At 33.4% G+C, this 15,590-nt stretch overlaps 1 protein-coding gene across 5 annotated transcripts in view; it reads left to right on the top strand.

The window, feature by feature from the left end:
* ppp2r5ca (protein phosphatase 2, regulatory subunit B', gamma a) overlaps positions 1 to 15,590 on the top strand; it is a 147,242-nt gene that overhangs the window by 98,268 nt on the left and 33,384 nt on the right. For all 5 annotated transcript variants that reach the window (XM_039740962.1, XM_039740960.1, XM_039740959.1 and 2 more), the window contains 7 exons: positions 3 to 133; positions 1,232 to 1,291; positions 2,450 to 2,558; positions 4,806 to 4,859; positions 8,211 to 8,381; positions 9,116 to 9,243; positions 12,230 to 12,331. In XM_039740962.1, the coding sequence (XP_039596896.1) occupies positions 3 to 133; positions 1,232 to 1,291; positions 2,450 to 2,558; positions 4,806 to 4,859; positions 8,211 to 8,381; positions 9,116 to 9,243; positions 12,230 to 12,331 (755 nt within the window). The remainder of the gene's footprint in view (positions 1 to 2; positions 134 to 1,231; positions 1,292 to 2,449; positions 2,559 to 4,805; positions 4,860 to 8,210; positions 8,382 to 9,115; positions 9,244 to 12,229; positions 12,332 to 15,590) is intronic.

The raw sequence follows: 15,590 nt of genomic DNA, 5'->3' as shown, positions 1-15,590 counted from the left end.
AGCTTTTAGAACTTTTTGACAGTGAAGACCCCCGTGAGAGAGATTTTCTTAAAACCACACTTCACAGAATCTATGGAAAATTTCTTGGGCTTAGGGCATACATTCGTAAACAGATCAATAATATATTTTATAGGTAAGAGTTCTTAAATTATAATTTGGTATGTTCTGACAGATTCCACATGTTCTTAAATCCCTTTTACCTAATTTTTGATCAATATGTTTAAGTGGAGTTATTTATACTAGTATCTTGTCACTTTTAAACTGCACATCAGTTCCCAATCTCTTTCCTTTACCATACATTTTTTTATTGTATTCTTGCCATGTAAGTCATGTAGTAATTTAAACAAGCTAAGAAAATGTTAGTTGTATAGCAGCAATGTAGAGACTAGTGCAAGAAAAATGCATCAGCATTTTCGTTGAAATGGGAAATTCTGTGTGCCTATCAGTCACTCTCCATAAAATATTACACTTGCAGTGTGTGAATGAAATTGGAAATATGACCAGGTTAGTAAGGAACCAAAAAGTCAACCAAAGTCTAGTTCTGACCATTTGACCCTTGGAGCGCAACCTTTTTAATATAACAGTTCCACACTGTATCGTATTTCTTAGCGTTATGTAACCAAAAAGAGTTCTTTACAGAAAATCAAGAATTCTGTAATGAATGCACATTAAACCCTGTGAAGTAAATATTTATTTCAGATAAAGTGCTTCATAAAAGATAAAATACTGTATCATGGCTTGAGAAATTGAATTTCATCCATGCACAATGTGTTGGAAAGACCTTTTTCTAATCCTCTACTGAACATCTTTACTTTTACCTTGGCAAAATACCCAATCCATTCTAAAAATGTCCTGTTTTAAAAGATTTGTAACCGTTAAATACCTATTAAATATCCTTATCTTTCTGTGTATTTCCATTGCTCATTGGGAATGTTATATACTATCTTTAAATATACTGATCTAGTACTTGCACAGTACAAAGAAGATCACTGTCGCATTTTTAGAATAGTAGTATTTTACTGCAAATTAAGGTGAATTAACTAGTGAGTAAAATGGTCATTTCTAGTCGTCCACAATTTTCCATTGAAAAGAAACCCATTCTTTTAGGCATATCAGAGATAGATCAATTTCTGGTTTTAAAACAGGCAAATTAAAGACAGACACTGAAAACCTCATCTATGTAAAAACCATTTAACAAATATTCTAAGGTGCAATTATTTTTGTTTTGTAGATTTATTTATGAAACAGAACACCATAATGGGATTGCAGAATTACTGGAGATTTTGGGAAGGTATTGTAATTTTTTGAATAAAAACTTTGCATTGACTTAGCATTGACTTTGCATATATTTGTAGAAAACAACTTTTATAGAGTTCAAGATGATAATCTAATCAAGAATAATGAAGAAATAATGCAAAATTATTTGGCTTGCACAGAGTTAATTCAGGTTCCAGTTTTATTTAGTTTTCAGTTTATATAGGAATTAGCAGAGCAGAAGTTAGTCAAAAACTCAAGTATCACTTAATTGGACAATTCATTACATGGCGAATGTGAAGTTAAATCTTTTAACTCTGAATTTTACAGCCAAAATTTTTGAAATAATTACACAGTAATTAAATATTGCCTTACACAATATTGGTCAAAGCTGGTTGTCAGAATAAACCCAAATGTCAATGTTGTACAAATACCAGCCAAGTGCTTAGTTTGCTGTCATATGGCAAAGAAAGATAGGATCGGCTTTTTCATATTGTAGACCACATTATCTGCACCTTGTTTTACACAGATTAAAAATTTCTAATACATTTTGCCCATACAGGTTTAGATTTTGATAATTGTAAAATATGTGCAGTATATGAAAACAAAATAAGTTTGTTAAAACTTAGTAAACATGTTTCAAAGTTGATAATTGTTAAATTTTACCCATACTTGTTTAGTATTTGGTAATTGTACAATATGTGCTGTATATAGTATATGAAACGAAAAAAGTTAAAGCATAATGGACTTGCTTTCAAAGTTAATTATTAAGTAGGTTTTAGTTTTTCACTGTGAAGTTTCTTTTGTTATATTGGATTTCTTATAATGACGTATTTAACTTGCTCTGATATAGTTTGTACTCTTCTTGTTAACCTTTACCATTGTTTCATGTACTGCATTGGTATTTAGCTGTTGTCTAATTCATTCATGAATTTTAAGACTTACAGGCTCTGTGTGAGATTTTTTAAAGGAAATTGTAGATTTGTTTTTAGTGACCTTTTGAAAAAAATTATTAGCTACATTCAGTCAGATTCTAAGAAATATTTTTGATATTTCTGAAGGAATCTGCTCTTCTGTCTTAAATTGTTTTGACATTAGGGTTTCTTTGTATTGTCAAATGTAAAGTGACTGTTTTTGGATAATTTTTTTGGGAGGGTCAGCAAATCTTTACATTCTCTTTTCTGTTTTTTTGTAGCATTATTAATGGTTTTGCCTTACCTTTAAAAGAAGAGCACAAAATTTTCCTGTTAAAAGTTTTGCTGCCTTTGCATAAAGTCAAGTCACTTAGTGTCTACCATCCACAGGTACCTTTACATTTAAAGAGGAATTTTAATGTGTGTAAGACCTGACATAAAAGAAAAAAACAGATTTATAAGAGTTTAATACTTATATAGTTGGACTTTGCTGATATTCTTTTACTTTTTAAATGGTATCAGTTTTCTTAAGTGATTCAAATTATCCTTTTCTTGCTCTAGATTGCACAGGTTTTGTGGCTGCCTGCTTTTCCTAAGCTTCTAGAATGGACTTTTGTCATATTTGATGCTGATTTGGTTTCTCAATTTGATGTTTTACACCTTCTTTTAGAACCATCTGAAATTCATATGGGTCAGGTGTTAAATATTTAAGTTCCCAGACATTTATTTAATTTGGTTTTCTTTTTTGGTTTGGCCTACTTAACAAATGAAGAACACAAGTACTGAAATGAGCTCAAACTATTTTTTAATGTTTATGAAAAATATTTCAATTATATGTTGAATAATCTAGAGAATGTTAGCAGACATGTTTTTCATATTTTAAATTGTGACATTTGAAACTATTAGACAAAAAGCAAAACATGTATAAATACTGTACTCCAAGTGCAGTATATGCATAGCACATGGTTTCAGAGGAGTAAAGTCTATCCAAGAATTATGTAAATGGAATTCTAGCATACTTAATATACATTCAGTGGCAACTTAATTAGATACATTTATATACCCAATACAGGGTGGGATCCAGCTTTATCTCTGTAACTTTTTTTGAATTCTTCAAGTCAAGGATGCAGCATCTTACTGTAAACATTTGTTAGGGATTTTAGTCCAAGCAGATTTTTCAACCACACATCCATGCTATGAACCTCATGTTCCACCATAACCCAAAGAAGCCTTAATAGGTTGAGATATGGAAATTGTGCAGCATCTTAGAGTATATTTTGTCTGCCATTTTTCTGGGTCCAGCATGAGATGTAGATCATGATCCTTCTGGAAATAGCCATATACTGTGGCTGTATGAAAGATGCACATTGTCAATGAGAAAACCTCCATGGTATGCTGTGTCCTTCAGGTGATTCAGAATTAGTATTAATAGTCTTAATATGTGTCCAAGAAAGCATTCCCCACACTGTTGCAGTACAGGCTTCCCCTACTTTATGAAGATAGTCTGTTCCTGAAAATTCCTTTGTAAGGTGAATTTTCATAATGCAAACTCTTAATTTCCATTATCTAAATAGAAAATGTTTTGTGCTTATTGTCCCCAAAAATAACCCAGAGTTTTGTTCATATAACACCACATAAAAATGTAGAAGTGGTTCATTAATATTAGTCATCAAAACAAACTCTGAAACAAAATTACTCTTCATTAAATACTGTCTAATAAAGTTGTTTACCTGCACTTTATCGTTTCAAGTTTCACATTCAACGGAATGGCCTTTAAACTTTCTTGGCATTTTCCAGCTATTTCACAATCTTTTCTGGCTCTGTGATGCTCAGGGCAATGCTAGAAGACATAACCAACACACGTAACAAGTTGAATGAAGCATAGCACATGAATGCACAATCAAACCTCATTCCACCCTGAGGGTCCAGTTCAGTTTCTCTTGGCTGGTTCATTTCATGCTCATCATTTGGGGAAGGCCTGTTTCACCACTACTCCATAATGTTGACACAGTGCAGAATGGATCCATGGAATCATGCAATTTATGACAAATTCTGTTTATTACCTGTTTATTAAAGCAGAATTTGTGTTTTGTCAAATTAGGAAATATTTTTGTAGTTGTTTAGCTTATGCTCAAGTTTCCACTAAAGCCTCATCTTGGTGCTCTTAGCTGGCAGGATAGAATCTATTGCATTACATCTTGCATGTTCAAAGACACTTTTCTGCAAACCTTATTTGTAAAGAACTTTTACTTGAGGATTTGTCAATGGGTTCGAACTATGATACTTTTTCTGGTAGGTCTAGGTTGAATCAGTCATATTTTGGGCAGGACGAGGAATGTAGTTTATTTATTTATTTATTTTTTGTTAAACCAACCAGTGCTCCATTCATTTCTCCAGCTCTCTTAAACAGTAAAGTTGTGCAGTAAATTCAAGTTTTTAAGCACAGACTAAACGGAGCAAAGTTGATTTCTCTAATGTTGTGTACATGCTAAAAGAGCATATTCTGAATTCAACTTGAAGCATGAGAGGTTCTTATATCTGACTTAAACATTTTTTTTAAATACTGTACAAATTAGCTTTAAATTATAGTTTTTAATTGCATTTATTTTCATATTTGAATTTTTCCCTCTTTTCTAGCTAGCATATTGTGTTGTTCAGTTTCTAGAAAAGGATAGCACTCTTACAGAACCTGTAAGTATTTATAATTGTTTATATTTTTAATATTTGCTTTCATCCATTCATTATATAAAATATTACTTTTGTGTTTTAATTCTTTTTTTGTTTTGTTTTTATTAGCATACAAAGGTTTTAATTTTACATAAATATGTCTTATGTTAAACATGCAATTTTTTATTTGTTAGTAATAGTTGCGTTGGAAATGACAAGGGGGAGTAGTGTTTGGGTACACCTACCAAAAGTTAAATTGTTCCTTAACACTAGAATTACCAGAGCCTACGAAAAAACTTGTAAATCCGTCCCACCTTAAATCGCTTCACACCTCTCTGCTAGCGTCCCTTGTCCTCTAAATGTGCTGATAAAGAGAAGCTAGAAGCAGCTGGCTATTCCATCCCCCCACCAATTTAAAATGTGCACGAACTTCTCTCAGCTCATGCCTTGATTGAGTATCTGGGAGTGAAGTGAAGTTTTAGAGTGGAAATAATAGATTATTTGGAATACACGCATTTCATGTCTGTTCCGTTTCTACAGTAATCTGTGTAAACGCATTGTTAAATGTTTTTTTTTATATTCTAGTAGTAGATGACAAAATGTAGGCATAAACTATATAATGTATGAAGCCCTGAAGTCCAGATATCAAAGAAACATTTTCACAAAAGGTACAAATATAACACAACAGTTGCTCTTTTATTCAAAAATATAACTGCAGAAACAAAAAGCCGCCTTAACATGCGGCATTGACACCCGTTTATTATGATTGCCTCCGTGGCGCAATAGATTCAGCTGCCGACTGGGAACCAAAAGGTCGCGAGTTCGAACCTGCACTACTCCGTTTTGAGAAGTAAACTGCTCTTAGTCTTACTATTTTAGAATAAAAGCATACATTTGATTTCAGTCTGTAATAGCCGGTGTAATTTATGATCCTTATAAAAGTTAGCTTTTTTTTTTTTTTTTAATTCACTTTTCATTCTCTCAGTCGCGTTCAGAATCAATCCATACAACCCCATCTGACATGGCTGTTTTCACATAAAGACGCGCTATAGCTCTGCAGTGTACTTGTGACTGCATTCTCGTACCAATGTTTGCGAAAACAAGTGTCTGCGTGCACTTTTCGTGGCATTACACGTGTATTTTTTGAGCATGCTCAATCACAGGAACATATGTTGGTGTAAAAGTATAACAAAACAAGTGCACTTTTATTCAAGACTACATGTATAACCGAAGAAAAAAGAAAGCAAGTTACAGTAGGCGATTGATACGACGGTTTGCATGGTGCAATGCTAAGAAGTGCTGATTTCCATTCCGTGCTATATAAAATCATCACATTCAAATATTAAAAGTTCCCTCACACCCAAGGATCATCCTTCCTATATTTACGACATGTGTACTTGTTGCAGTGTTTACACCTCTCTGTGCTATGGTTCCTATTACACTGAATGAGCACCTGACACTGCACTTTCTTCCCTGGGGGAAGGTCCCACATCAGAGAATTTCCAGTTCCTGCATAAATTCACACCCGATCTGACGCTGTTCATATTCAAATAATATTGCATTAGTGCGATGATGTTTTCACATATATTCTCTTTCTTTCAGGTGTGTAATAGAAACCACAGCATAGAGAGAAGTGTGTACACCAGTGCAAAATAAATAGTGTAAAGACTAATTGAAGGGTGCATAAAGGGTGTATAAAAATCTTTTTAAGCCACTGAGCTACCAGATACAAAATAATCATACAAAAATGTTATGAATACCTGTGTGGCACACTACCCACATCTCAATCAGAAGGCTGTATGAGTAGAGTTTGGTTGCCATGCATATTATATATGTGAAACTAGGTAGTAGATGGGTCTGGACTTGAAACATGTCTCCTCATGTTCACCATCATCACTTTTGATGTCGTACTCAACCAAAAAGGAGACACCCTGTAAAATTATTTTGATTTAAGATCAATACTTTCCAAGATGCAGCCAATTTTGTGAGGGGAGAGGTTTGTCAGATTGGACATGTGTATATTGTTTCATCAATTTCCTCAAACAGCCTTGAATTTTGCATACTTCCCTTTATAGGTATAGTATGTACCAAAATCAAAATGTGTACTACAGTAGCTTCTTTATGATATGCAGCCTGTAGAAGTGGCTACTGTGGCTGTAAAGCAGATTGCATAAACCACAGCAGCTTACTTCTCCTGCTCCTTGAAATCGTAGCAAGTGGGTTACATGATGTTCAGGCCCATCCAAGTAAATAGTGCAAACAACTTGTGTAGAAATAAATGAGAGGAAGTAACCTCCGTAACATGTGACGAGGCAATAAACCTGTACTGAAGATTTCTGTTACACTAAAACAATGTCATGGATGCATTATCTGCAAACTGTTCAGATTCAGCATTTCTCTGACACTAATTTATTGGCAAAGCACCATAATCACCTTCTATCGATCCATCAGATGCGGCCAACAATTTTAGTTTAAGTCTTTAAAAGATTTTAAATCTTCATTGGGTGGAAAAATTTTGTTTTAAGAAATTTGAGCTAAAATAATTCACCAACCCTTCATAACAGCTAACAACAGTTTATCATTTGATATAATTTTTTCATATATTATAGCCCTCACAAGCCTAATTTGGCTCAGTTTTTAACCACATTATACTGTGAATTGCCTCTGAAATAACATGTATTTTATATTATTAACACATGGTATTCCAGATACTAATTTATTTATTAAACAAATTGTGATAATTAACTCTTTGAAGTCACTTAAATATTTTAAAATTCTTCAACTTTTAAAATAGTTTAAGTCAGCGCACCTGAATGTTGCACCATGTCTTCATTTTCTTGACTGTTCCTTTGTACAGATGCACACTGACATGCATACTTTTATTCCTTTTTTAACATACACTGTTAACAATTACAGGAATGTTCAGGGAAAGAAAAGCAAGATTAGACACCACAGTTTGAATGTCTCACAATTTCCTTTGTTTTCTTGTCATCTTTCTTTGCGTGACATTCATTCTCTCGGGAATAATGGAATTGTCTAACCCAAATATGTTTTGCTTTTAGGTCTTTGTCCTGTGTTGTATCTATCTGTGATTGCTAATTATTTGTATGAAAAATGATTTAGATTAAAGACTATGTAATAAATAGTCTTATTGATTACATAATGTATATTTTTTATTATTTTGTTTTTGTAGGTGGTATCTTTATCCAAGTTTAAAATATATATATATATATATATATATATATATATATATATATATATATATATATATATATCAGGGTTTAATTGTATTAATATTTAATAATTGTAAACCTACATTAATAAGAATGAGTTCACAATGTTTTATATTCAGAAAATATGTTTTCATTTGTTCAGGTGGTTATGGCACTTCTTAAGTACTGGCCAAAGACACATAGTCCAAAAGAAGTCATGTTCTTAAATGAGCTTGAGGAAATTCTGGATGTAATAGAGCCTTCAGAGTTTGTTAAAGTCATGGAGCCATTGTTTCGACAACTGGCAAAGTGTGTCTCAAGTCCACATTTTCAGGTTGGTAATGCCTGCCCCTCTTAGGGAACTGTATTTATGTATTATATTTATGGTTGGACTTTAGAAGTCATAGTGGTTTCTTCAGTGTTAAAAAAAGATATAAAATAATAACTTCAACTTTTATTATGTTTAAAGTTTGTTGTCATTGGATATTAGTTGAGATGTTTTTGTCCACTTTATTTTTAATATGAAGATCTCAAAAACTACATGGAAACTTGCTGTTAAACTGGTGATTAATGATAAAGAAATCAATCTCTTGCCTACTGTCTTACATATTACTTATTTGAAACAAACCTGAGAAGCAACTGCTCTTACAAGTTCTGAATCTTGCACTCCTCCTGTTCTACTTTTGTACAGTTTTGTCTTGTTCCTTTTGTGCCATAATACAAAAAGGTACTGCTTATTATCAGTTTATAATTTCTTCTGAAGAAACAAAAAATATTCAACAGTTGTTTTCCTTGGATCACCTGAAATTAAAAAAAAAGCATGTGTTAATATTGGCTGATTTTGTTTTCTGTTTATTTGTATCCATGACATGCCAACATTGTCTGAACACTGTGTTTCATTTCACTTAATTTGGTATTTTTTTTATTATCACTGGCAGTTTCAATGCTATTCTTTATATCCAGTTTTATTTCAAAAATAGTTTTCCTTTAACATTTTATTTTAATAGATCCTAATTTAGGAGTGTAACATTTTCTAAAGTAGTATCTGGTTCCTCTCTTCTCTCCAAGGTTGCAGAACGAGCATTGTACTACTGGAATAATGAATACATCATGAGCTTAATCAGTGACAATGCTGCTAAAATCTTACCCATCATGTTTCCTTCATTGTACCGGAACTCGAAGACTCACTGGAATAAGTAAGATGGAATTAATTATAAATACTTAGGAAATTATGGCATGCAGTATGTATGCTCATCCAAACTTAATCCACACTAAGCCATTAATGCAGCTTGCTCTCATATTACCTTGTGCAGTGGTAGGAAATGTATACATCTGTATACTACTTCATGAGTTGTAAGGGCTTTCAATGTTTGGTGCAAAATCAGAGAAATGATTGGTTGTGACATTCTCAAATTATTACCAGTGCAAAGTTTCATTTTATGTGTATCTTTACCAGCATTTTAATTTCCGCTGGCAGTGCATGGCTTCTCCACCTAGATGGAACGATCACATAACTTGCAAAATTTTTAATGAATATTACTCTATCCCTGTCAAATTGTTATCTTTACAAGTTAATTGTTCTCCACCACTTCCAGAACATTAATCCTTTACTAGAATGTTAATGCGTATCTATGTCTCAAAACCATTTTCCGGCAGCTCATGAGCTCTCCTAATTCCTGGTGTAGTATCTTAACCTTATGAAAACTGATTAAATGTTTTTACTCCTTGTTTTAAGAGTACGACCAAATTTGTGCCCCTCTGGGATTTTTGAGACTGTTTTTTAGCTTTAGATGTGACACAGCTAAATATGTTTTTTCTTATTTTTACCATGGTTAGCTAACATGGATGTTTATCAGTATTTAAGAACTGAACACTGTTCAACACATTTTACCCGTGTGCTGGGAATTAAAAAAAATTATTAAAGTTTATGAACTTATTAAGAAAATAGAAAGTTAATGGTCTACATGAAACTCATGGCAGCCTACCCATATTAAACCCCACATTTGAATCACTTACTGGTTGACAACCTCTTTACACACATAAGGACTCATGTAACATAACTAACATAGTGCTAAATTTTGGATACTGTGTCCATGGTATGAGAGTTCAGTCAACTTGTGGAATTTACAGAAATTTCTGAAATAGGTTTCTGTGATTTTTTTTTTTAAAGAGATTTAAATGGAATTTGAGTCACATTTTTGTTCCTAGATGATTATGCACTTTATCCCTAAAATTCAGTCCCATAAAAATACATCCAAAAACAATGTCAATGATCTGCCTCTCCATATCATTTGACTTTTGAAATTGCAAAACTCACTCTGATGTCATTGTCTATTAAACCTTTAGGTTGTATTTGCTACAGACTGACTTCAAGAGGCTCTTGGATGTACTAAATTAATGCTGCCCACCATACAGAAACCAGGACATAGTTTGCCCTGGACAAAAGACAAGTCCATGCATGCCCTCGTCAACATTTTTCTAAAAAAAAAAAATTCTGCAATCAGTTTCTGTTTATTAACAGCATAAAGCTTTGCAAGCTGAACATGAAACACAATTCTTCATACAGAGAAAATATTCATTTTATGATGAGAATTTCTTTATTATTTTACTTTAATTGAAGGGTAAGTTATTGTTAATAATTTTAAATGAAAGATCAAGAGGATAAACAATAAAGGCATTTTTGCCACAGCCCATATTGCTTTTATTTACCACTGTTGGGGGGGCACTGTGTGTGTGTGTGTGTGTGTGTGTGTGTGTGTGTGTGTGTGTGTATATGTATGTATATATACACACAGTATGGAAAAATCTTAATGCAAAATTTACTCATAACTAGCTTCAATATGTGTCCCCATGTTGTAAAGTAACAGCCTGCATCCACTCTACTAATTCTGTTCATAATTTTAAACACTTTCTTCTTCTAATCTCCAATTGTTTCAACTGAAAAGTGCTGTTTTCTTCAAGTGGCCTATCCTGCAGGCCTGGAGTGAGCCAGGTTGCTCTTCTCAGAGATTTTTCTATATACTTTACAATACAATGTAGAGACCAAAATTGTATTTAATGCTCCATATATTTGTCTGCGTGGCAACATAAAAAGAACAGAAAAAACACCTTCTGGTTTGAAGTAGGTGGGGGCGTAATAAAATATGCAACTATTCTGCTTATTAGGAATGTTTTCGAATTGACTTATTTTTATTTTCTTTGAATATGTCACCATGATATGCCAGGCTTGGTTTGAACCCTAATGTGAGCTAGACTCATTCTAAAGGCACATTTCTGTTTTGACTTGAAATCTGTAAGCAGTCAATTTTCTCAGAGAGATATATAAGTGACATGACCAATTTATAAATATCCACTTGTATGGAAGAGGTTTTCCCCTCTTAAAATCCACAATCCAATTGAAACGTTCTTGTCAAAATGGTTATACTCAAGCTCCTGATGGCCTCAATTGTGCCATCCTCCTCTAGTACATAGTATCATTTAATGGAGCGGCATTATGCCCAACAAAGGTCCACTGGTAAATAAGTAATAATTCTTGCTTTGTGTATTGTTTAAAAAAAATTAGCTGCTTTTAAGAGCCTTGTAATTTTATTATCTTATATCGGTCTTAAATGTTGCCAGGTATTGTTTATATAGTTTTGCCTTTAAAGCTTAAGGGATGTATTCATTAACATGTGAATATCACATTTACATATCTAAATGCCAAAACTGCATGTTACTCATTGCTATTTCCCCTTCTAATACAACATACTTTAATTGACATATATGTAGAACAAGCAGTTGTGTGCGACGTGTCCACTTCAGTGATGAATGAAGTTAATTGTCTCTTTTTTTCACTTTGTAACATGTTAAAAAAACATGAGGGTTCACAAAGGAATGGCATAAAGTTAAGGGAAGCTGAGCTTTTCAGTCTATGAATAGTATAAAAATTTCAGCCTATTCTTGGAAATGGGGAGGGAAAAGGTTTTAGGTAGTTCAGCTATATCATGATCATCTTTTTTTTTTTTTTTCTTTTCCAAAAGCATTTATTAGAGTATCCATTTTATTGCAGCTAATGTGGCCAATCTCCAGTTTATCTCTGTAGTGTAGCTTCATACTGTAAGACTGTATACCCATATGTTAATAACTAGTAGATCTTGAATTGCTAAATCCAGTTTATGTTCTCATTAGTGTTTTAATTTACAGGACCATCCATGGCTTGATCTATAATGCACTGAAACTCTTTATGGAGATGAATCAGAAACTGTTTGATGACTGCACTCAACAGTTTAGAGCAGAAAAGAATAAGTAAGTCGATGAATGCTGCATGTAAGATTTTTAATTTTGTATGAAGACTTATCATTAAAGTGTTCAGAATTGGAAGCATTATTTTTCAGTTATTGTATTATACTTTGTCAAGGAAGTGCCATCATCAAGACAACAATTTATTTCTGACATTGGAAATACTAGAGCACCAGTATTCAAAAACATTTTTCCCCAAAAGGATCTATAGCTAGAAGACATCTCTCAAAAACCCACTTACACTTTGTAATGTTTACAACATGAGCAGCACAATTAAGGCAAGTCATAATAGCAGAAATAATTTATGCAGATATATATATATGTTTGCAGGTAAACCAAGGTCCTTACTTTGAGAAATACTTTTGTATGATGTGAATAGTGATGTCAGGTTTATGTGAAGTTGTGAAAAATGGTCCTATACATCTATACACCTTTAAAATAATTCTTACCTGCGTGCCTCTTACAGATTAGTAACAATAATGTGGCAGATTAGATCATTAAAATCCCAACAGAAGACAAGGAATACAACACCAAAACATAAACATGACAGATGATACTAAAAAAGTGAGCATCAAAGTAATTTAAATGCTTTTGTGAGTTTGGTGAACACTGAGTAGCTTTATGATCTGACTATAAAAACTGTCTCTAAATCTAATGATGCCACCCCTGATTTCAACATACAGGTTGACAGCACAGAGTAAGCTGAAAAGTGATGTGTATGGTCTTTAAACTATTCACCTTTGTAAGGAAGCAAGATAATATATACTCCCTTAACAAAAGGGATGTTTTCAGCTAGTTTTAATTTCACAAAGACATTTATCGTGTGGTGATTGGTTATATGGAGAAAGACAAAGAATAGGAACTGGGGGTTTAGTACGTAAGATAGACACAGCAAACATGCAATAAAGAAAGCCTGCCCAGAAAAACATCCATTGAATTCTGCGTTCGTGTCTCCGACCTCCAGATCACAAACCCAACATTTACACAATATTTCAGTTAAACCTGTGTGATACCCATTCAAATATCCAGTTTTTTGGAGCCTCGTCACATCAGCCATAAACTTCTCTACACTGAACGTAGACCTGAGGACCCCTTAATGCAAGGAAGCAGCACTACAGCCACGCCACCATGCCCCCCTGCCACCCATGTCTAATACATGCTTTAATGCATTTCATCGTGAAAAAGATATCAAGTATTTATCTTCATTGTTCATTGAGCAGGAATATCATGAAGTCAATGTGCGACGATTGCTGCTGGCACTTCCTCTGTGTAAGAGGAAGTCAGTTTAAGAAGCGCGCAGAGATTAACAACTGGGTCGGGGAACACTTAATATAAAGCATTTAATGTGCTACATTAATTTGACGGGGTTTAAGAAAATCTAGTAAATGAAACATTCATTTTAAGATGAAATTTAGTTTGCGACATTCTACTGATAAAATTACGAGAATAAAGTGGAAATGTCGACTTTAATCTCGATGTAAATGTCGAGAATAAAGTGGAAATGTCGAGAATAGTCGACTTTAATCTCGACATTTACTTTTTTTTTTTTTTGTCTTCACTGTGTGTACATTTTTCACTGTAGCCTTAATATGCTTCCGTAGGTTTTTCAGGGCCTGTTGTGCCAGTTTTAATCAAGCAATGATCCATTTCTCATCTGCGATGCTACTTGTTTCAGCAACACACATAAAGCGAGAACAACATGCTTACCGCAGTGCATTATGGATTACACAGGTAATTCCTAATGACGTATTCGAAATTCCGCAAGATGGTACATTTCCAAATAAGTAAATATTACCGATGTTGTCGGGGGACTAATCTCGTTTAACTGAAGATTTTTATTGATATTTCATAACATATCACAACCTACGCAAAATCACAAATTTCAGGAAAGATTAACTGCCTAACAAGCTTTATGTGGCGAAAACAATTGCATTATAGTTGAAATGACCGCATTTTTATGTAGAAAAAATGAATTTTATCAATAATATACATGTATAAAAGTTATCGATTTATAATGAAAAATCATCAAATTAAATCGTAATGTCGGCATGAAAAAATGACCACATCTCCAAGCGTGTAGATAGTAGGGTAAAATACTTATGTAAGACCACAAGAGTGATTCCCCTTTGAAAAATCAGCCGTCATTTTGTAAACAATATTGAATACCAATTTGAGACATGAAAGACATGCCTAAGTAGACTGTTTCCGCACAAAGTACATACCCAAATGTTTAAAATTTGAAAGTAGTGGTAAAAATGTGCCCTGCACAGCACATATTTTTTTTTTCTCCAGAAAATTGCATTTGTCCGCAGACAACTGAAACCAGAAAAACACGCTTGTCCGACGGTCAATTTACCCTTGTTGGACGAGTCGGGCGTTGGATTTCCGCACCCCTGTTCACTATTTAAACCTTAAGAGGTATGCTACAATAACCTTGTTTTAACACACAATAATAGTATAAATATTGACAAGCATGTTTATGAAAAATTAAAATAAATTACAGTAGTAACCCCATCCCCCCAATATACATAGGTGATACATTTCAAGACCTATCATGGATGCCCAAAACTGCAGATGGTAGCAAACCCAATACAAGTCTTGTCTCAGTAACATACCAATGATAAATTACACACAATAAGACATCACTAACATTAAATTATGATAAAATACATTGTACATTATTATACTTGTGTTCTCTTTTTCTCTACAATGAATGTGTCGGTTGGTTAGCACAGGATTTTCATGTCTGTGTGTATCCAAAGTGGTGAAAACATTTGCTCAGAATAGTTGACAATCTGAAACTTCTGAATTGTTTATTTCTAGTATTTTATATTTTACTAGGGGGCTCTGTCCCCCTGCTCGCTTCACTGGCCAGGTCCTGGGTTTGGTTACCCGCTTATGCAATTTAAAGAGATTGTTATTTTCATGGGAATTGTTACATATGTATTCATTTCACTTTTACTTTAAAACTTCAATTCTAACAATATTTGGAATTAACTTTTCTTCAAAATCGCATTGCATTTTGATTCCGTGTTTGGATTTACATTGTGATAACGCAACATATAACTGCCCGTGAGTGAATATTGTTTCTTTCTCTCTAATAAGTAAACACATTTTTTCAAATGTTTGTCCCTGTGATTTGTTCATTGTCGTAGCAAAAGCTATTCTTAGGGGAAACTGCAAATGTTTTAATACGAATGGCATATCAAGATCTACTTTTGTGTCTAATGTTATTCACAGAATATTTACTACATTACCTTTCTTG

The sequence above is a fragment of the Polypterus senegalus genome, chromosome 18 (genome assembly GCF_016835505.1).
Source record: "Polypterus senegalus isolate Bchr_013 chromosome 18, ASM1683550v1, whole genome shotgun sequence".
NCBI lineage: Eukaryota > Metazoa > Chordata > Cladistia > Polypteriformes > Polypteridae > Polypterus > Polypterus senegalus.
The sequence above is the reverse complement of the archived record's forward strand: the minus strand, read 5'-3'. Positions and strand labels throughout refer to the sequence as shown.